The sequence below is a fragment of the Pectinophora gossypiella genome, chromosome 5 (assembly GCF_024362695.1).
Source record: "Pectinophora gossypiella chromosome 5, ilPecGoss1.1, whole genome shotgun sequence".
Taxonomy (NCBI): Eukaryota; Metazoa; Arthropoda; class Insecta; order Lepidoptera; family Gelechiidae; genus Pectinophora; species Pectinophora gossypiella.
Window position 1 is genome coordinate 4,316,511 of NC_065408.1, and position 23,787 is coordinate 4,340,297.

At 36.4% G+C, this 23,787-nt stretch overlaps 1 protein-coding gene across 2 annotated transcripts in view; it reads right to left on the reverse strand.

Annotated features, from left to right (window-relative positions):
- The window catches only part of LOC126366579 (glutamate receptor-interacting protein 1), a 347,130-nt gene that overhangs the window by 193,550 nt on the left and 129,793 nt on the right, over window positions 1-23,787 (reverse strand). For both annotated transcript variants that reach the window (XM_050009726.1, XM_050009725.1), the window contains exon 3: window positions 11,766-11,885. In XM_050009726.1, the coding sequence (XP_049865683.1) occupies window positions 11,766-11,885 (120 nt within the window). The remainder of the gene's footprint in view (window positions 1-11,765; window positions 11,886-23,787) is intronic.

A 23,787-nucleotide genomic window follows, 5' to 3' on the forward strand; every position in this document is an offset into this window, starting at 1 on the left:
CGTTTTAAACTAACTAGTTAAATACGGCCGTTTATTTAATTAGTAGAATTGGTATTGGCTGAGTATATGGCGAACTGAGGGACAAATAATTTGGTCCTCGTTTGTATTAGTCCTCCAAAGTTTTGAGGCTTTGATTAGTGATTTCGGTTTGCACTCTGCCTTTGAAGGGGATAAACTTCATGTATGAAGCTGGTTCGTTCCAATGATGTAGGCGCGTAGCGAGTAAATTTTGTTCGACAGATGAAAATCACAAAACGCAAAACGTGTTTAGCTCGTTATCTTCCCGAGCATGTAGTTAAAGCATAGAATAAATGATAATATTATGTACTGGTTGTGACATTTAAACCCACTCGGACTTACGAGCGGCATAAGAGGCGCAACGCGACTGCTCGCCTTTACAAGGTTACAGCAACGGGTTTGCGCGCCGCTACGGGGACACTGTGACGATCTCGGCGGAACAGCTGACAACGCCCTTTTTCTATTATTCTCTTAAAAACAATAATTACCAGTTTTACAGTCCGCTGATGGTTTTATTATAACACCATAGTATATAACCCTTCTAAGTGATAGGGCTCTAGTCTCCAATTACAGTACAGAACGGCAACTCTCCGCTCTCCACGAGCCCACGGTCTTACTTTAGTCACAGATGCGCGTTTACGATAACGTCAATGTGTTGTGTCTGTGCAAAACGAGGTTTTTTTTCTATGAAGTGTGGTTCAAGCCAACAAAATGAAATCATTTTTATCCGATTACGGCGAAGCAAAAAGGAGAGTTATTAAAATGATGAACCGATTGTTCATCTGATTGGTGAGCTGATAACCGTGCGGTAACAGATGAACGCCATAACATAAGCTCAAGACTATATCTCAATGGGGTTGTCAAAGGTACATCCATCGCAAGATGAACTAAGTACCTACACTTCACCGAGCGTTCTGTTCGACCAACGTGTCAGGTGGTGAGTAGTATCGTCGTTTACCACCATACCAATAAGTAAAAAATAATACGCAGTGTACGTGTTTAAAGTATTGATTAAATATTTGACTGCTAAGCAGAATCAAATCATATTACCTACCAAATATTTCGATTGGGTTGTGCTTGGCTGTCAATTATTTATTGACATGTTCACCACTTGTTTATTTTTATTGCTAACTAATTTAATTTAATAGTATATTTATATTTTATTTATTATATTTTTTTTTATTAAATTAGTTAATTTAATATTACGTACTAACGTAGGACATAATACGACAATAACTGCTTAATGTACACAAAATAAAACACATAAGTCTATGTAAAGTGTTTTATTTTGTGTGTATTACTGCATAACTTTCTTACAGAGTAGGTATAATTTGTGTAAATCCATAACTGTAGTCATCCCATAGGCCTCACCCTAATCGTTTCTTCCATGGCGCCCTTTACCAAAGGGTCGGAACTAATTCCGGTTTAGTAATTATAACCGCTTTTGACTGACGACCACTTCGGATGATTCTGAGAGGGAAATAAATACCTAAATTGAAATTGTCATTTTTGAGAAAATATGTCATCTTTTTTGACTACTATGTTAGACAAGGTGCCAATAAAAAGGTACCCAGGATAATTTAAATCATCAAAGAGATTGTTTCCTTGCTAAGTGGACCTTCTAATTAACTCGAAGTGTGGCTGCATGTAGTCTCTCAGATTGCTTGCGGCGCTGTTCATCCCGTTGGGGATAGCGTTTGATAGTTTATATAATGTATGTACGTATGAGATTTCAACGCATTATCCAAACCGGCTGAGGCTACCTAGTAATAACTTTGCAAATAGCTTTCTTTTACATAGAGACACAGGCGTAAGCGCAGCGAATGCTGTCTACGTACATGTACGTCGAACGGCTATTGGTCGAAAGCCTCGATATTGTTCGCGCAGTGCGCGACGCGGTCGTTGTGCTGCGAGGACTGGAGTCACTGCCAGAACACCCCAGGCACTACATACAAAACACCTCCTTTTACACAGACATTACACATTGACGTTAACGTACACCTGGGCGTCAGGAAGGAGCCTATACATAGTTAATATCCCACCAGCTAGTACGAAGCATTTCGCTTCCTCGTTTCTAATCCGAACGGCTAAGGAATTCCCGCGAATCTGTATCCCGATAAGTACAACCTGAGCCTCTTCAAGGTAAAAGTGACCCTTCACTTTTTACTTTCTAGGTAAGCATGTCCCATCCTCAGCCATATATATACTCACTTACCATCAGAAAAGATTGTGGTCAAAAAGAAAACATTCTAAGATTGTAAATTAGATTTCACACAAACTAAGTTTAGTCAGCTACACTAATATTATAAAAACATAAAATTGTAAGTTTGTGACTTTTGTAGCAAGTAATCTCTGGAAGTACTGAACCGATTTTGAAAATTCTTTTACCAGTAGAAAGATGGATACTTTATTAGTCGTGATCTGGTAACCGTCTTCGCTAAAGTCACGGGCGTACAGCTAGCGTTAGATAAAGGGAATTTGATAGACTTATTCCATTCACCCTCAATGGTGACCCGAAAAAGTTTCCAACTTCGAGGATAAGGGTGTTAAGAGTTTTCCTCTGAAAGAGTCCTCTCGGTCCGTTATGTTTTGTATGATGGATGTGACTTGCTAAAGTAAACTTGTTATTAGAAATATTGATACGTAAACTGGGAAGTTATCGAACCCTTTTTGTGGACAAGATGTATTATTACATTTAGTAAGTTAGGGAAAAAATATTCGTTCAAGAGTTCTCATCGACTGCAGTCTTGTACGCCTTCATGAGATGATCTATCATCAGTCAACATATGACAACTGGGAGCATATAATACGGAATAATAACTACATGTAGAACGGTAAACCTCCACTCCCCACCAGCGGCTGAGCTAGGTTTACCTCACCCCTCCCCCCTGTCTTACTTTAGTCTTCAATCGTATGGGCGTCAGACGTTACACACACAGATGCGCGTGTAGTGTCCGTGTAAAACGAGGTGTTTTGTAATAAAGCGTTTGGAGTGTGCTGGCAGTCACTCCAGCTCTCGCGGCACAGGGACCGCGAATTATACCGAGGGCTTCGACCAATAGTCGTTCAACCAAGAAATAAGTCTTGACAGACAGACGAACGGGCAACGTAGTGAGAGAGAGAGAGAGAGAGAGAGAGAGAGTTCCGTTTTTCTTTTTGAGGTTCGGAACCCCACAAAGGAGGTTCTTTGTACGGCAGCACGTAGTTTATTATTCCTTGGTCTATGACGACAACACCTAAGTTGTTTCGTTTTACGTGGACGTCCAAACATCATCAATTAAGGACGTATATATACTATATATTTTTTGTGTAACTATAGCTAGGTAATGCTTGGTCACAACATTTACTTAGATTTTTTTATAGATTTTACCCAAAGACAAAGACTCGGAAGGGACTTGACAAGAGCTGCGGGATCAAGTCCCGTCCGAGTCAGAAATTTTTTCGATTTAAATTTTCTCTTTGTGACAATGTTTACTTGTATAAAACATATCACTTGCCAAAAAAAATATCGTATTTATGTGTTAAGGAAAATACGCTATGTTCGAGTTCTTCACGATTTCTATTGATTACCTAATTTAAAATCATTCCAATCAAAAATTTCAACCCAAATGTCTAAGCAACATAAATAAGAGTAAAATATTCATCTCACATTTTCAGATTGCTACTAAAAAAACCTGACTGAGGTAATCATATTCATTGGTACTCTTGGGAGGTTACCTTTTCGAGGGCGGAAAAAGGCAGATAACAGAAGAAATATTTCCGTTGATTTATTTCCTAAATTTGAGTTTTATTGGCGTTCGTTACTTTGGATTTGATGAGTTGTTAGGTCTGTGAAGTTTTCGCGGCAATGGAAATTTGTATACTTACTAAAATGTTGCTTTTCAATTGCTTCAGGGTAGGGTAAAAGTTTATGGTTGATCTCTTTCAGTTTTATAATTGGAATCACCTCTGTTCTAAAATGGAAGTAAGTAAATTAAAAAAGAAATACGTTCCTGATTTCAAAAATGTCGTCAATAACGTTGCCGATTTTAACTTAATTTGACAGGACTAAAACTAGCTCTGTCTCCTTCTTTTACCTGCTGTGAGTGAAGGACGACATTAGTTCAAGCGACGTCAAACTAAAATAAGGTTTAGTTTGTGTCTCCGACCGAATATGCACTAAGGCTAAATAAACTATCACTACTTGTATCCTACCCAAAAAGATGGACCACTAAAATAATTGGGGATTGGAGTCAGTCACTTAAGACCTAACACGTGACCCCTGGGTGGTGCTAAGCGAGCGATATTGCATAGAATAAACAAACCCTAGAGTGTTATAATATTCTTCTATCGTGTGGGTTGTGTGGGGATTACCAACCTGATCAGCCCTGGTATCAAGGTTATTATTGAGCATCCAAAGACTCCTGACATGACTTATGTAACGACTACTTACTTACATGAGTAAATAGTAACCGGGACCAACGGCTTAACGTGCCTTCCGAAGCATTCATCTTACTTTCGGTCAATCAGGCGATCAGCCTGTAATGTCCTAACCAAACTTGGGAACACAAAGTAATTTTCGTGTTATTTCACCACTGTTATTCGAAACAGGGACCTCCGGAATATTATAATACTCTCCATGGACATTACCGCCCCGCACCAATACGAGCTTGGAGCAGGCTTGATTTACCTCACCCCCCGATGAAGGCTACTTTAGTCTATTTAAGCAGAAACCGTTCAGGACGCGCGAACTGTCAATGTCGCTTGCGTACGTGGTGTAGAGTGGCAAACCGTAGAATAGAGTGGCAGAACATAATTTCTGTATTGAGTGTCCTGACTGCGCCATCATAAATGTTTATCACGTGCTCAGCGGTGAAGGAAAACATCGTGAGGAAACCCCCATTCCAGAGAAATTCAATTTCGGAGGTATGTGACCCAACCTGTATTGGGCTGGTTTCTCCTTCGCGGGTCGGAAGGTCGAACAGGCAGTCGCTTCTGTAAAAAACCGGACCTGTCAAATCTTCAGGTTAAGTAAGCGGACCCTGTGAAAAACGGGATAATGCTAGGGGGATGATGATGTCCTGACCGTGCCGATAGAATAGCGCATGAGTCGTGCCTGTCATTCACTAAATCCACACTTACCCTTATAACTGAACAGCACAACATTTCCATTTTATGCGCACAATATTTTTCCCCGCATCTCGTACAATAGCGTGCATTTTCATAACACTGAAAGCACCGAGTTAATTCCGTACGAAGAGATTTACAGCGTAATTACACCGTCAAACGCAACCGCGTCTAAATCTGTATACAACGCATTGCACTTAAGTGTACGCTGTGTTGATATGGCGTATCTGGTGAAACTTGAAAGTTATGTGAGCGTGAAAAGCTGTATGTCCTAATACTGACGGTCTTCTCAGCTGGACGCAACAGCTGAACGTATAACCTAAGAAATAATTTCCAACATTCCACACGCTTCAACTCTTCGGGATATTCTAATATTAGAAAATATCAATATGCCCTTGATAAATAAACCTAAAAATAATGAAACGACAAGAAACTGAGAAAACACGTTCTTGTCGGATATCAAAGTTCGTTACCGTCACAAAGTATACGTACATTCGAGCACGAAGTACTTAATCAAATAATAAAGTCATGCGGGGAAGAAGCACGGAAAGGCGTGGACAGATTTAAAGCATCAATTAGTACCCCACCGCTAGAGGAAACTAAATTTGTACGTAGGGGGGAGCAAAAATAGTTTGTGGGATCATCGCTTTGTTCACTGGAAGCGATAAGGAATTCTATTTTTATAAAATATCACAAAAAAATTATTAAGAGAGCAAGATAACCTGAAACGAGTAAAAGACATAAAAATTCGTGATAATATTATTTTTGTTACTTTTACTGTTTTATTCTTATTTTATAATAGGCATCGAATAATTAAATTAGATATTTTTACAAATAACTTTTGAAGAGCGAAAAATATACTATGTTAATTTTTTTTACAAAAAATAGGCGTGGTTATCATTGTGTCAATTTATTACATAATAGAATCGCTAAGAGTGTTGAAAAGGAGAATTTTTAGCAGGAATATTAAATATTTGAAATATCAAATGCAATAGATATGAAACGACCTTACAAAACTATCAACGAATCTTCCAATCAGGATTCACCAATGCGATAATTTTATGTTAAAACACTAAAGTCAGTAACATAACGACCTCCGCGGTCAAGTGGTTGAGCGGTCCTGGGTTCAATTCCTTTGTGGTCCCTAGTTTGGTTAGGATATTACTGGCTGATCACCAGATTGTCCGAAAGTAAGATGATCCGTGCTTCGGAAGGCACGTTAAGCCGTTGGTCCTGGTTACTACTTGCTGATGTAAGTAAGTAGTCGTTACATGAGCCATGTCCGGGGCCTTTGGCGGCTCAACAGACACCAGGATTGATGAGGTTGTTACTTCATCTCACAACCCACACGATGGAAGAAGAAGTAAAATAAAATTTAAAACTGCAAATGTTATAACACAAACAAACAATAAATTATTTTATAAAAATAAAGCTTTTCTTGTACAAGTGACCGATGGAAATAAACTAGACGCATTAAAATCTTTTGATAGTCGTATTTAGTAGCTATAACTCCGCGGACAGTTAACGCCGCACAGCTGTCGAGATATGTTCTAGTTGGGTTTTAAAACTTAGTTTTACGAAGGCAAAAAATATACCAAGACTCGTGGTCGTAATGTACACGGAGAATATTCTTTGCAGCAAGAGGAAAAGGGACTAACTTAAGTTTTGCGTTAAAATTTTTTCCTTGTTTCTGTTTCATTATTTTGTGAGCTTAAAAAGTAGTAATAAGTTTTTATTTAATTCATTATTATTATTATTCTCTTTTATTCCGTATTTTTGTATTTCCTGTGCGTGCAATAAAGTATTCGTTATATTATGTTATATCTTCCTTCACTCTAACTACCTACATTACATTGTAAGTGTATTATTGACAGATTAACAAGAACTCAAAAATATTACAACGGTTCACAATTTTATCACTTTAATTCTATTAATACCTATATTGTTCTTACATAGTGAAAATTGTATGACTGAAGACCCAACTCTGCATCAAGGTCATTATTGAGCTGCCGAAGTCCCTTACCGATTTTAAAATATTTCAATAAATATAATATTTGTCTAAAGTACGAAAAGAATCGCAGTCAATTTTGCGCCATTTGATAAAATCTGCTTTTTCGAGATAAATTCTCTTCCACCGGACAGAATAAGAGCTCTGTTTATGACCGAGCTCTAGTTGAGCGAAATGCTTTTTGTGCTCAACAGTACTTGCTTGGAGTAATGTAAGTCTGCCGCAATTTATGTTGTGTTTATTCCTCCGTTTTTAGCCAGACACGTCTTAGAAGTTGTGGTAATTATGTGCGTGTAGCCTGCAATTATTACTTGAAAGCCACCTTGATTTACCTAGTTAGTACCTAGTTTTGTTAATTAGTGAGATATTTGATGTGAAATAATGGTCTGATGGTTGTTGATACTTTTTTAGGTTCACTTTGTAGTTATTTCTGTGTAGTACACCTAACTTAGAATGTAAATAGACACTGTAAAAAAATGTTGGTGCACACTCTCATAATTATATTCTACTTAGCAATTTAAGTTAAAATAAAGTTACTCATTAATCAAAAGTCTTAATTGTAATTTTAAATGAAGTATCTACTTCCTTAATATTAGGTATTAAAATGTTATAATGGTGGTCCACTTGAAAATGTCATTCATTTCTTGATGACTATTCAACTTCTGAATGTTATTTATGCCCGTATAAAAATAAACACGCAATGTCGACAAAAAATATCAAAAAGCAATATTGCTTTCGAGATGAATTTTACAGTGTTACTTTCTAAGCCCAAGGTCTATAATAAGTTTCCAACTTCTCCAAAATAATTCTACTACGAACTACTACAAATATATGAAAAGGAGGAATTTGGTATCTAACGAGAAAGTTGGAAAATCGATTAGGTACCACATCTGTCCAACCGCACCCAATAAATATGTAAATTTTGCTCATTCAGACCCGGATTTGGTAAATAACGCCCCCGACTATATTTTTATGGTTATTTTTTTTGGTTATCATTTGTATTATTACTCTGATACTTGACAACTTGACAATAGATATACTTTTCACGAAACATCAAAACTTTCATTATCTATGGAATTTTCACGGAAATACTGATGACGTCGTCAATAATAATATATACCTATGTAATGTGTAGTTGTTTATGTAATGATATTTATTTATTATAACAATGATTATAATGGGTATTATTATTATGTATTTTATGTACTCGTAAGTGTATGTGTCTTTGTATGTTATTTTTATATATACGAGTATTCCCATGCGGCACTATTCCGCTATATTATATACTTAACATAAATATCTCCTTTACTCAAATGCTAGATAATAATGAGGCTGCCTATTGTACTCTGTCTATTTCTCTTTAGTTTCGTTTGTGGTATTTCCTATATGTGCAATAAAGTATTTGTTATGTTATGTAATAAGCGGTTGTACTCATTGTTACATAATTCTTAATTAAATTACGAGAACCAAAAATTTTTTTTCTTGAATATTGATCATTTTTGATTGCTTTCAATGTCCAGATTAGCATTTAATAATTGATCTTTAACACAGTTAACTACACAATTGACTCGGATGAATTGACTTTTTTTTTGACATGAGTTATTGTAGATTTGGTCGGACAAATGGGGAGCGCTGAAGTCTCTCACCTGGTACAACGTTTAATATAAGAGGTATGAGGGAGCCTAGTTGGGCGCGAACCTCGGCTCAGGGCGTCGTCTGAGAGAAAAAATATTTGAAAGAATTAATCGACCCTCGCGGGTCGATAATGATAAGCGCGGATGAATTAACATACCCGGGACACTCCATATAAAATCTGATTCTTAACCGTATGCCGTCTAATGCATAAGTGCGAAAGAGATAGTGTCCGCTCCCCTTTACTGTTTAGTGCCTCACAGCTATTTAAGACAGTATAAGAGACAGAGGAGGTAAGGTCGGCGCCAGATACGATTGAATCCGGCGCTGAATTGTAAATGCGGCGTGGTTAGGTGAAGTAAGTCCACAACAAAAACCTTCCTTTCTGTAACGTTGGGGCCAAATCACGTACCAGCGTTAAGCTTGCAACTTAACTGGGCCTCAACTAAATCCGACCCTGTCGCGGATTAACCCGGACAAGAAGAAATTTGCGCGGGTGTAAACAGTGGCGACGGAAAATTGTCGAAGTAATCATTTTTTTTTTTTTCACTTTTTTCGACCGCAATTAAAATGGCTTGAGGCGTATTTTCTGCTTTGTTTACCGTTGGGGTTTTAATCCTTGGCGTTTTGCTACCTTCACGTTTTACGCTTATTTTGTCGTTGCAGCCATGTCGGAGGTCTTTGGTGACTTAAATAAAACACCCAGTGATTTTTAAGAGAACACACCTCTTTTTTAGTCTTTTTTTTGTGGGGTTTTAATTGTATTGCTTTTTGATTTTTTGTATATTTTTGGATAAAACACATTTATTTTATTCTATTTTCCCTTTGTCCATCATATCCCTAGCATAATCCCGTTTTTTCACAGTGCCTGCTTACCTAACATGACGATATGACAGGTCTAGTTTTTTACAGAAGCGACTGCCTGTCCGACTTTCCAACCCGCGAAGGGAATAGCAGCCCAATACAGGTTAGGTCACATTCAAACGAAAATGCATTTCGCGGATCAACTTACTTTCGGACAATCGTGTGATCTGCCTGTAAAGCCCTAACCAAGCTAGGAAGCACAAAGTCTTTTTTGTGATGTGTTCCCACCGGGATTCATACCCGGCACCTACGGATCGTGAGCCCAATGCTTAACTACTGAACCTTGGATGATAAACAATAATTAATGTATATCCGTTTCTCTTTTCAGTATTTAATTCTCTACTGTTTTATTTAAAGACAGTAGAGAATTAAATGCACGACAGAAATTTTAAACTTTCATGAGAGTTATTCCTTATTCAGCTGTTTTTAATGAATACATTTACACCTGTTTTTGGATTCACTACCTACTCAATTCGATGAAAGCGATATTCCGTAATTTCTCGATCTATTTTACGCTTGTCAATTTCACCTACGATCATCCGCTCTATGTGACAAAATTTCTGAAGCATTTTCATTTAAACGCCGTTTCAACATTAAAATGTATGGTTCAAATCTAATATGAAATACCATCTGCTCATACAAAACGCTTATCCAAAATCCTGCGGTGAAAATTATGCTTTTAATTCTAAAATGGCGCTGAAAGAATTTCGCGGTCATAGAATTTATGTGTTCCAAGCAATTTATGGTACAGTGTTTTGTAGACCATTTTTGAATGTACTTTGACATTTTGTACTCGTTGTTTTTAGAAAATCTGCAAAGCTACTGAATTACCTGAATACAGAATCAAAAAGAGTTTTATGGCATTCTTTCTTTTCAGCCGATACTTTTTTTAAATAACGAGAATTGATTTTTGAAAAGAATTCAATGATAACCGAATGGTACATAAGTATATTTTGTAGGTATTACATAATACAACAGTCTTCATTTATATGAAATAATAATAATAATAGCAAAGACACAAATCACAGAAATGTGAGGAAGAATAAATATACTTTTATTTAGCAGAATCTCTGAGAGGACAAGATAAATTGGTGTAATCATCTTTATTAACACCCGTCGTATTTACGCACTTAAGTGCTGAATTTCAGGGGAACACCGCACATCTCTGCTCTTCTCCGGCCATCTCCGCGTCAGTGGAAACCGGGCTAAGCGTGGGTACTTAGTTCATATTGCGATATACAGTCGCCAGTCATGTTATTGGAAGTTTTTTTGCGGAGACTGACAAATGTCAGGGGTCATATTATAATGGGCAGTATAAAGGATCCCGATATAATGTTTATGCTCACTTGCTTGGAAAGGGAAAGTCTATTGTTTATCTCGTAATATTTTATTTTTGCGAGAAATATGTGTAATGATGATTGGTGGCGGTTCTCTCAAACTATGCATATATGAGGAAAGTTGTTTCAAAAGTTTGTTTAGGTATAAATATCACTTACCATAACTATAAAGCAGTGATGGTCTAAGCTTCTGTCATATTGGGATTGAGTTATAAGTTGTTGATTATATTCAATTTCTTTACTTAAAGGTTGTCTGGAAGATAGATAGGTAGATAGATAGATAGATAGGAAGGCCGCCTGTTGTACTACCTGTTTAATATGTTTTGAGTGCAATAAAGAGTTTTTATATTGTATTTTTTGTATTACAAGGTTTTTTAAGCTGAATTACCTAGTTACTAACATGAAGTTATTTTACATAAGTAACCTGACAACCGTAAGACTATGTAAAATATTATGGTATTAATATATTTTATTTAACGTAAGAGCTGAATAAAGATAACAAATTAAAATTAAAAAATATCTCTACACTTTAAATCGTCATTTTTTACATAGGTAAGGAACGTCTCAACCGCCTAAAACTACTGCTGCTTCTCACAACCTACATAGCCGAGGAAAAAAGCTACAAGAAATACCTCGGTGTCGTGCCCTAGACGTTCTAAACATAATATTGTTTTTTCCACAAGACCAACTTTAGCTTATTCGTAACATAGATATTGATAGTAATTTTCCACAAGCCGATTACATAATAATATAGGTTTGCTTTAAGACCTTCATAAGATATTAAGTTATAAACCACGTACCTGCCAGTTTAAGTCCGATGCGTTTCCCAGGAGGTTTTAACAGCTCTATGTGTGTCCTCCGGAGGCCTCTCTCCGTGCAAAGACCAGAGTCTGTTGATAGAGATGTCTGGGATTTAAACACTGCAACAAAAATGTTATAGGGTTATGACGAGAAACCTTTCAATTTACACAAAGCTTCTAACATTGAATATTTGTTACGAAACAGTTTTATATATTGATAGAACCGGAATAGAAAAACCTAGCCAAATTTATAGTAATACCGCGAATAAATTGAGGATATTTTGAAAAATGACTGTCATACTTGGGTTCTAAAGATATAACGTAATGTTATGATAAATTATGATTATTGTAACGAGGGAGCAATTTTCATTCGTTTCTCGCATAAGCCTTATTCAGGCTTTTAAATAAGCGTCTTATACTGTGTAAATAAATAATGTGTAAAAGTGTTTTGAACAAAAAAAAAGTATAATACACACGTTTGTATAAAACTTAATAGCTGAAAACGCGCTCGGTCTGCGATTGTTGAAGTTAAGCAACTTTCGCAAAGGCCGGTCATAGGATGGGTGACCACAAAAAAAAAAGTTTTCATCTCGAGCTCCTCCTTGCTTCGGAAGGCACGTTAAGCCGTTGGTCCCGGCTGCATTAGCAGTCGTTAATAACCACCAATCCGCACTGGGCCCGCGTGGTGGTTTAAGGCCCGATTTCCCTATCCATCCATAGGGAAGGCCCGTGCCCCAGCAGTGGGGACGTTAATGGGCTGGTGATAGTGATAGTGATAGCTGGAAACGTTACGATACTCGTCACATAAACGCGTTCTGTTTTTTATTCGCTCTCTGAGGGTCCAGCATAGCACCAAGGAGGCACAAACAACGACCTACCAGCTCTATCTTCTCACCATTATCATATGGAACGTCTTTTCATCATACCACAGCCACCGGAAACATTTAACAACGTCTATAACGAATCTCGCACGTCCGCTCGTTAGACCAACTTTTACTGTAACAGTTACTGCAGTTGTGAACTGCTAAGCGCTCCAAAAGTAATACTCGGTAATACTGAATAGGGTTGGGAACGCGAGTATCGATAACCGTAAATCGTAACTTGGAGCGTATAGACTAGAGACGTTCCTCAGAGTGCGATTCGATATCGCATTGATCTGCAATAGCATTGTAATGTTAACTTTTCAGTATTGGGCGGACCACATGTAATAAAGAGTTAGAAGTTTAACGCTAACTGATGTGTCTGTAATTTTCTGCAATTGTGTCTTATTGACAATTCTGCTAATATAATTTGTATTTTATTGAAAATTTTGCAATTGTTAATAAGACACAAATTATTTTAGCAATAAAATGGCAGATACATCAGTTTGCAAAATCATCCACGATGTATTTGTTAGTGATATCAATTTTATTGCTAGTTTGATTTTATCGTGTTTTGTTTGGTTGGAAGCGCCTGGGTACATAGGGTGCGAATAAAGCTGGTATTTAGGTCTTTGCCTTGGGAGAGACTTATGTCCAGCAGTAGACTACAATAGACTGATGTTGATGATGATGATCAATTGTTTTGTTTTGTCTTGAAGGTCGCTTAACATATTGTGACGATTTGTGTCTTATGGTAGATGACAGTTTTTATATTATGCTTTTAATAGATTGCCAAAACATCCTTATGAAACTTGTACAAAATGATGACTTATGAAGTCATAAAAAAATGATTAAACGTCGAAACCTTACTACATGTATCATGTGGTGCAGCACTGTACAGTCATAAGCAATATCATGTACCCACTTTAGGACCATATCGCACTATCATATTTGATATATAACGAGACTTATGGTTTAATTTGTCAAAAATGTTAATGTGACATGGTTTCAATGTGTATACATACACGTGAACGTACACCTTACCCTAAAATCGCATATCCATAGGATATTCGATCGCGTCGTGAGGAGGTCCCTTAGAGTTTACGTTGGAAATTCCATGTGACCTGTGAAATTGAGTGTAATTCAGCAATTACGATGCAATGGTTAGCTACAACGAAAGCAAATTGTTGCAAATTCGATACCAGTTTATGCAAGAAGTTTGGTAATACAAAATGTATTATTATAGTCTAATTTTATGGTTGCAAGTGTGTTAAACTTTCGATAGTAAGTTGCTTTAACGCCACTTAAATTACTTGGAAGGTTTAGACATTCAAAAACAAACAAGATAATCGTATCAATGTTTGTGGGATATTTCCTCGCCCAGGGCACGTGTTCTGCGCATATTCAATTGGGGGCTTCCACCAATAGCCGTACAACGTTTTATACGCGCATACGCTGCATCTGTTAGTCAAAGCCCTCGATGTATTTCGCTGCGCGGTACCCGTGTCGCCTGTACCGCTTATATTAGGCATATCGCAAAAGTTGACTACGTGAGTACTTATACCTCTATATGCCCATCACAACACAATAAATATAAATATTCTAAACTATATTTATATTATATTTGTTGCCATTTGATTGATTTTGATTTTAAAATGTCTTTATTGATAAATTATAAATAAAAAGTTTTACAAAAGATCTTATTCTAATGTAAACTATCATTTATGTGAACGATTAATTACACAAGTTAATTTACCTTTCTAAACTTATAAGATGTGTAAATAAAAGTGGGTATGTAATGAAAAATATAAGTGGTTCCTATACCAGAAAATATAACTAAATTGTGTCTTGGTTTGCAGGTGAGGAGAGAGGTGTGGGTGCATAATTCACCTTGCGATGGATGTACCTTTAACTACCCCATTGGGATATAGTCGTAAGCTTATGCCATGTTATGAAAACTACTTATAAGGGGTATAAAGTGCGTGAATCTTTAAAAGTGATTGTGTAAATATGAATTATAGCATTGACAGCGACTCTCTGAACGGCGCCTCCCGCTACGGCGAATCTTTTTACAGTGAGTGGCTTTTCCCTCTACATCGAGCGAGTTTTCATGTCATAGTACAGTTATGGTAAAAAACTGTTTATGGGCAAAGGACTTATTTGCTAATAAGCTACTTTCCATCTAATCAAATCAGTTACTTACCTACTGTTTACTAAACGTCAAAACACGAAATTACTATAGAATTTGCATATAAAAGCACATTGTGAAGTCATAGAAGAACGTGATAAAATGTGGGACTTATTATTACAAAAATGAAAAAAAAAACTTATTATTACGTTTTTCTTGATTAAAATTCACAAATATAATAATATGTTAAATAGAAAAAAGAAAATGTTTTTCGTTAGTTTTAGATCTGTCTTTATTTAATAATCAGAATTTCATAATTTATCTAGAACCTGGTACACGACCCGATTGTCTTCTGTTTGCTGTCCACCAAAGGGGTGGGATGTACCTTTGTCTTTATACATACATGAAAGTCTCACTCCAATTAAACAAAGTCACATTCACAACTAGTCTGAACAATAACAGCTTTGCTGCTAACGTGCATACTGTAGCCATATCTCATAATTATGATTACCTACCCAGAATGTATAGAGTTGTGCAAATATTACATTACGCTGCTCTTGGTTGTTGTAAATCAACATAAGAACCGTGAAACAGACACAAGATGCTCGTAAATTGCAGCTGTGCTTAATTTAGTCCATAAGTATGTACATTTTGGTACGAAAATTAAACGTTGATAAGTTTATGTTAGCTGTACACATCTACTTCATTACACATGAACATACACACACACATAAACTCAAGCGTATATCCCATTGGGGTAAACAGAGACTATGGAATTCCATTTGATTCGATCCTGACACACTTCACCTTCACACCCTACACACACCTCTAAAGCACTTCTGAAGCTTTTGAATAAGACATAAGATTGAAAATCAATAAAACATAATCATCATATAAAAGCAGTCGATATAATTTTGAATAATACTGTTAACTACTGTTACTGTGTGTGTGTTGATGATTGAATACAAAATAAAACTGAATACTTATTGAAATAAAAGGAAGATGAATATAAAAATACAAAAGTAACAGTTGTATAGCGAAAAATCGATATCTACTTATACAATATCATCGATAAACACATCACTAACGTAAAGAAAAAACCGCGAGGCCAGTAAGCATTTTGTCAAAGCTAAAATGGAAGTCGGCATAATATTGTAACAGCCTTGACTGACAACGGTCTCCAAGTAAAAAACCAACAGCGATAAAATATGTGAAGAATAAATGCCATGACGTATACATAAACGCGAGCTTGCAGGCCCTAATTGGGCGAGTAGAACCAATCAAATATAAAATCCTAAGTTTGATAAAAAAACCTTTTTTTCTTCGTTTTTTATTTTTTTTGTCAGTTCTATACTTTTGCGACGAAAAATTTCACATGATAAATATTAACTCAGAATCACGATCGGAATCATCCCTGTCAGTATTCGTTACGATGTCACTTTACACCCTGTAGAAGTACGTACAGGCAGCCATACAAGTATGGTGTTAGTAAAACCATAACGAATACGGAGGGGGATGATTCAGACCAAAATTCTGGGTGGATATCAATTATTATTTTTAAAACATGTTTACTTTTTTGATTATAATATAGGCCATCCATACAACAACCTTATACCTGACATCTAGATGGCCTATAAATATGATCATTTATCTATATATCAGTTAGCTGACATAATGGTTCACATTTAATCATCAGTGATGATGGATGGATCCATCATTTAGATGATGCTTTTTAAGCTTATTTTTAAAATTGACAAAATTATCATGAAATAAATCTAAATCTTAAATAAATCTAATCTTATTATAGTATTTGAAAATGAATTGTATTCTGAACAAATCCGGACCAATGGAGAATGAAGCCCTAAATTGGTTCTCGCAAATGGGGTAACAAATACATTGTTCATTAGTAATCGTAATAAGTCAGTTATTTTATAACTTGTACCAATCTTTGTTATTGTATTGTGTTTGTTTCGCAGCGGGTCCACAGATCGTTAGTTAAAACTTGACGTTTCATTTCGAAAAAAGGATTTGCTTTTTATCTGTCTCTAATTTGTGGAGAAAAAAGTTTAAATAAAGAATGTTTAATATTTTTTGTCGCCCGCAGTCGTCGACAGATTTGTACCATATAAAAATGGCTCACAATTTGAGCGCCATTGTTATGCGACTGCACAAAATATTGTTGTGAATTACTTGTTGCTATGGAATTGTAAGAACAATTATTTACTTTTCTTTTTTCCTTTAGTTTGCATTATTTCGAAACTCATCTTTATTTGTTCATTATATTTATTAATCTTTTTAAGTGTTTGAAGCCACCACAAGGTTCATCATATCCATCTTAGGACTTCGTATCAACAGTGGCTGCAAGTTGTCTTTGATTACTTGTGGCTCTGCCCACCCCATTTGGGATTACGGGCGTGAGTTTATGTTAAGTGTTTGAAGGATAATATGATAAGGTAATATTTTATTTTCTCAGATTATTGGTGTTATATGACAGTTAGTTACAGTTTATAATATACTAAGTGAAACAATATTATATAAAAGATAGGTACTTACATGATCATTACAATAGTTTAATAATATAAGATCAACGTTTGTACTTTACTTTTTTTGCTCATTTTTTTTATTTGTATTGGTACTTGTTTTGTATGTTGTGTGCAATAAGGTATATTCGTATTATATTGTAATTTTTGAATAAATACATTAATAATTATATGATTTTTTTCACAAAACTGTTACCCAAAATCGAGGTTATGTTGGACAAAATTACATTATCATGTGTTTTTTTTAAAAGGCGTATATGAGGTTTCACTTTAAGGCGACGATATGAAATAATAACATCACGTGAATTATAATTCCAACATAGAATTTCAACTTTGTATTTAATGCAACAGTCCAAGCAAAATATTGAAATGTCATCATTAATTCTAAAATGAAATAATGATGACTAAATTTCAATGAACCTCGGCATAATTTCGACTAATATTGAATTACTAACAGACACAATGACTAACGCAAATTTCCACTATTATCACCTAGAATGTACCGACCTGTGTGTATTGAATTGCTAAACTCCAAGCTTAACAAATAGGGGACGATAGTACAGTCATGTGCAATATGATGTACCCACTTTAAAACCCTGTCGCACTATCATATTTGACATTTAATAAGACTTACGGTTTAATTTGTCAAAAAAGTTAATGTAACATGGTTTCAAAGTGTATACATATTAGAACTCGTGACCGTACAGTTCTATTAGGGCTATTACAGACGGAATATTCCTGCAGTATATTTGATATTAAATATTCTTAAAAGTACTTAAATATTATACTTATTTATTTAATAGTACATAGGAAAACACGATTTGATAATTATCCCTGGTGACCCACTAGGGTCGATTAATTCTTTCAAATATTTTCCTCTCAGACGACGCCCTGAGCCGAGGTTAACGCCCAACTAGGCACACTCAGGCCTGTTGTCTTAAATTTTGTACCGAGTGAGAGCCCTCAGAGGATAATGTGCCATTTGCGACAAATCTACAATAAGTCACGCCAAAAAAAAGTTTTAATAATAAGACGAGATACAACCATATATTATACAAACAAGGGAGATATTATTGTGCCCTTAGCATTAAATTACATGACTTCACAACTCCTGTTAACTCACTTCGCGTGTGAAGTGGCCGCACTAAGACATTACTGACTGAACCGCTACGTCGATTTACCCGTTGTTCATTGCTCAGAGCTAAAGTTAACCGATCAAGGTTGTATGTGAATTGTGAGACATTAATAACCCGTAATTCCTCAGGGGATAGACTCATCATCATCATCATCATCAGCCGTATGACGCCCACTGCTGGGCATAGGCCTCCCCCAAGTATCTCCACGACGATCGGTCCTGCGCTGCCCGCATCCAGCGGCTTCCCGCGGCCTTAACCAGATCGTCGGTCCACCTTGTAGCGGGCCTACCCACTGAGCGTCGTCCGACACGTGGTCGCCATTCTAGAATCTTTCCGCCCCATCGGCCATCGGTTCTCCTTGCTATGTGTCCTGCCCACTGCCACTTCAGCTTTGCAATTCTCCGAGCTATATCGGATAGACTCAGTACAAGCCATTTATTCCTTCTGTAGTTCTTTTTTGGGCTTAATAATATCATTCTTGCCTTATTCGGCAACGGCGCCGGCTGCATTACGTAGTTGAGCTTCGATGGTGAACTCTAACATTACTCAAATTCAAATTCAAAAATATCTTTATTCAGTAAGTAACATAATTACATTTTGAATCGTCAATTTTTACATAACGAACGTCACATCCGCCTAAAACTACTGCAGCTTCTCACAACCTGTATAGCCAGGGAAAAGAAGCTGCAAGAAAAACCTCGGCACAGGGCCCTAGACGTTCTTTAAAAAAAAACCTAAAATATTGGTGTACAATCTCAATTGTACACCAATATTTTAGGGTTTTTGAGCAGCTAAATTACTCATAATTTAGCTGCCTAATATCAGTTCTCAGACAGTTAATCCCATGCATTCATATCTTCTAAATAATCACTAACTTTATAATAACCTTTTTTGTAAAGTTTTTGTTTAACTACTGTCTTAAAACAGTAAAGTTGAAAGGTAAATTCTGACTATAATATACCCTATTTTAGTCGTGAATGTCCGCGAGCAATGCGCTCACGTAAGGGAACCGTTTACATAATTACGTTTTTATAACATAACATAACAAATACTTTATTGCACAAACAGGAAAAAACAAAATACAAAACAAAAGAGAAATAGTTTTTTTTTTATTTTTTTTTTTTTGTTTTTATATTTCCGTTTATTCTTTAGTTGTTCCTGTTTCTCATCCAGTTCGCGCCTTCTTACATTTTCAAATCTGTAGACATTAGCTTGCACCAAACGTCGCCATTTCGGGTGGGCAAGCTTAAATTTAGGTGCTATTAAGTCATAGTGGAGTGAACATAACTTATACATTGTTTTAAGTTTACGCGGTTATTATCATAATTAAAGCATATGGGAGTCTCATATCCCCATTTAAACGCGGTAAGAACCCGTTATTATGTGCTTTAATTATGAACATAACTTAGTCTTGTAAATAACCATCGTTTGGTCCCTGAATTTATTACTCATTGGTGCAAGTCCGGTATCGGTTATCGAATCGGTGGCGGCGCTACCCTTTTGAGAAGCAGGCCGGTGGTGATACAAGGACCCCTGAATAGCCTAAGCGGAAAAATAGTCCTAAGCTTAATATGTTATAAAAAATATTTGAAATAGAACACGAAATTTAAATTTAAATCTGTTGAAAGATTAACCCAGATTTGTACCAACACTAAAAGCGGCGTAATACTAAGTCGCGGGGTTTTAGTGAAAAAGTTGAGTTGTTTTTAAATGGAATTAAGTCATAATCTGTGCAATGCTTTGTGCAAGGCTATGCAAATTTACTTTCGAGTTTGTTCTTTAAAACAATGGGTCAGCGAGGAAAAGTTTTTGGTAAATTAAAAACTTTAATAAAATAGTAAGTACTTAAGGAGTGCGTACAGAAACAATTTGTTCAACGAACTTGTAGTTTTATTTCACAATTTCTAGAATTTCGTTGTTAATTTATCTTAATTGACCAATGTTCGTGACATGGTCGTCTATAATGATAGACGGCGATACAGCTCACTAACTATGACGTTGGTCTAACAGAAAGATCTATGTGGTGTGGGTACTTATTTCATCTTGGGGTATAGTCGTAAGCTTATTTTATGTTTCTTGATTTTTATAATTAACGTAGCAGTTATATTTTTGTGAAATGACAGATAGCATTATTGCCTCTTACTTACTTAGACAAATAAAGAAGGCTCAGGGCTATTTGGCTAAGACCAAATAATTATTTTCAAAAAAGAAATAAACAAAATAATCTTGTTTCATTATTGAAACACAAAGAGTGGCCATAAATCCACGTGAAGTGATGTAAACCACTTCCACCATAAATTCATTTTCGGTAAGACAAATTCGAAGTTCTTGTAAAAAGACCTCCGAACAGAAATTAGCCAACATTCCTCGACGTATCATTTATCAAGAGACCGAAATAAGAAGTAAACACGAGTAAATTGCGAGCTCTCGTTAAATCTGCAACCCGGGTATGGTCTCAGTGAGAGCAATTGCATAGGCAGCGCGTTTTACTGGTATGTGCAGTCAGTCAACTAACATGCAAACACAACTTACAACACATAACACACACACATGTAAACTAACATGCGTGTACAGACCTAATAAATACTAAAGATTAGGGCATATTGTCATGACAAACATGTCTTAAGTAAGTTACAGCACTATATTGTATTCGTATAATATCTACCTAATTTCTATTTAACCATGGAAAGGAGGATATAAAATTGTTCTAACCTAATTTTAAAACGCTCAGCGAGCCCAAATTATGAAAGGCAAATTAAAAAATCTCTTGGGAATAAATATTGCCAAATCATTGTATTCTAAAATGCTTGTAACAAGTATTACGTCATCGACACAACAGAAGAGTACCTAACACGTTTACAGTGGGATCTTATAGGCTAAAAAGTTCAAGTCGCTCCATCAAAATCTTATTTTAAAACGCTGATAGCGAGGCCACATAGCAAAAACAGTGTAAAACAACGCAACTCGCTTCAGCGAGCGGCGAGCGTGTGCTATGTGCTGCGACGGAATCCGACGCCCGTTTCAAGTGCAACATTATTCTTGGCGATGAGAACAACCGTGATAATTAGCGTTTTTCAAATAGTTTAAGAGCTTTTTATACCGAAGCCAGTCGAGATTTTGAATGAAAAAGGGAAACTACCACAACTGAAAATTCACGGGTTTGCTTTTTGAAGGTAAACAAAGAGATTTCTGGTGGGTTATTTTTAGCGTCTAATGGTCGCAGTTCTGACAGAGTTATTCCTCCTCATTACAAAACGAAGATTAAAGGTAATACGAAGCGAAAATATAGTTTGCGCTACGAAATAAGTCAACTTATTTCGATGGAACTAATTGACAAGTCATGAAAATTCAATGCAGAATCTGAGATACTAGTACTTACTGCGGCCACTCTTAGGCGGGGCCTCTTTAGTGGCGCGGACTATATTTTAAACGTATCTTTGCTCGATGTGTTAAAGTTTAACAGTTCTAAAACTTTATGTCTTTCTTGCTCTCATCGTTCATGACAGAAGGCACTATTTTCAGAGGTGGTCTATTCCAGCACAATCCGCAGCAATGTTGACGACAAAATAGAAAAGTAAAAATTCACGAAACATGTCTCATATGTGTTAGTAAACTTATTCTACATGTTAGTAGCCTTATCTAATATTAGTTGCTATGATATGCAAGTCACAAATAATAAATAAAAAAAAGAAAGAATATTTTGTGTGATGTGCAATAAATAATTTTGTACTGTATTGTATTGTAAATAATGTGGAACCACATGATTCAGACATCTATCTCTCTTGCCGCACTGACATTTCCCTGTAATTTTTGGGCTCGTTCAGATTTAAGTAAATACCAAAGATTGGTTCTCTTAATTATGCATCGCTAGAGATTTCGGTCCTGGGGCGAGTTTCATTGTATTTTTTAATCCTTCTTTAGAATTGCCATCCAGGAAAGACTTTTGACTTCAGTCTTTTATTGATGTCGTTTTTGCTTTAACATAAAAGATGTTTCTTTTTTAAATAAAATATTTTTTATTCGTTTAAATAGTGTCTGCGAGTTGTCTATGATTACTTGTGGCTCCGCCTATCCCATTAGTGATTATGGGTGTGAGTTTAGTATGGATGTAATACTGACAACTTCTAAAACTGGCATCTTGCTCAAGACGCCTGAATAAACCTGCTTCGAAGCAACGTGTTTAAGTACGGGACACACCCCCCGTTTAATGAGGGGGATAGAAGAATGAGGGGTGACACAACTCTGGCTGCTATTTATTTACGAAACATTATGTAGGAAGTGATAAAACTTTTCCGAGAAGAAAATACTTTTGCCTAAGCGGTCCACGGCCATTTAAGACTAAAGCAAGACCCAATGGAGGTCGGCGTTCGATACGAATTGGTACGGGCGGAGAACTGAATTTAGCTGGAGTCAAGGTCGAAGTAAGATAAGTACAACCCAACATTTAAGTAACCATTTTCCCCTTAAGGGTGTCGTAGAGTAAAAAATAATACTATGAATAGGACAAATGGGATAATTTGTATCGGGCGCTGACCTCACCTACTCTGGGTCTAGTGAGCTGCTTAGGCAAAACTGTAAGTAGAAGAGGAAGTGTTGGAAGAGGAAGGCCTAGGCGTATCTTCTTCTTCTTCTAATTCTTTTATCCCCTATTGGGATATAGGGTTCGAATAACCGATTTCCACTCCTCGCGATCATTTCCAGCCACATACCATGGTACATACGATTATTAAATGCAGGATGTTTTAAAGAAACCCCAGGCCACGAGTACTCCCCCAGCGATTATGCGTGATGACTGATAGAAGTGAAAGAAGCGAAAGTGATGTGCCAGGATCGTAGTAAGTGAAATTCCGTAGTTTCTACCTACCTCAACGAGAAATAGCCATGACCATTTTGAAATTCAACGAAAAACAATATTCCCTACAGAAAATATTCCTAAATACCTTTACAAAACTTGGTTCCCGATAATGGCCGGGATCCGTACAATCCGATACGACCTTCTCGAACACGTAATCCATTATTACGTGAGCGTGACTCTCAGACGCTGTCTCTAATTTTATTTACCTGCCTAAAATATACTTACTTACTTTAAGAATACGTGTTTTGAGAATTTCCATTCTTTGTATAACATATAAATAGCCATTGGTAGAACGCTTAACGCTTTTCGAATTCATATTTGGATCATAAATGATTATGATTTGCTCAGCCGTGAAGGAAAACATTGTGAGGAAACCCACATTCCCGAGAAATGCATTTTTGGAGGTATGTGACCTAACATGTATTGGCATGGTTTTCCCTTCGCGGGTTGGAAGGTCACACGGGCAGGCGCTTCTGTAAAAACCAGTACCTGTCAGATCTTCA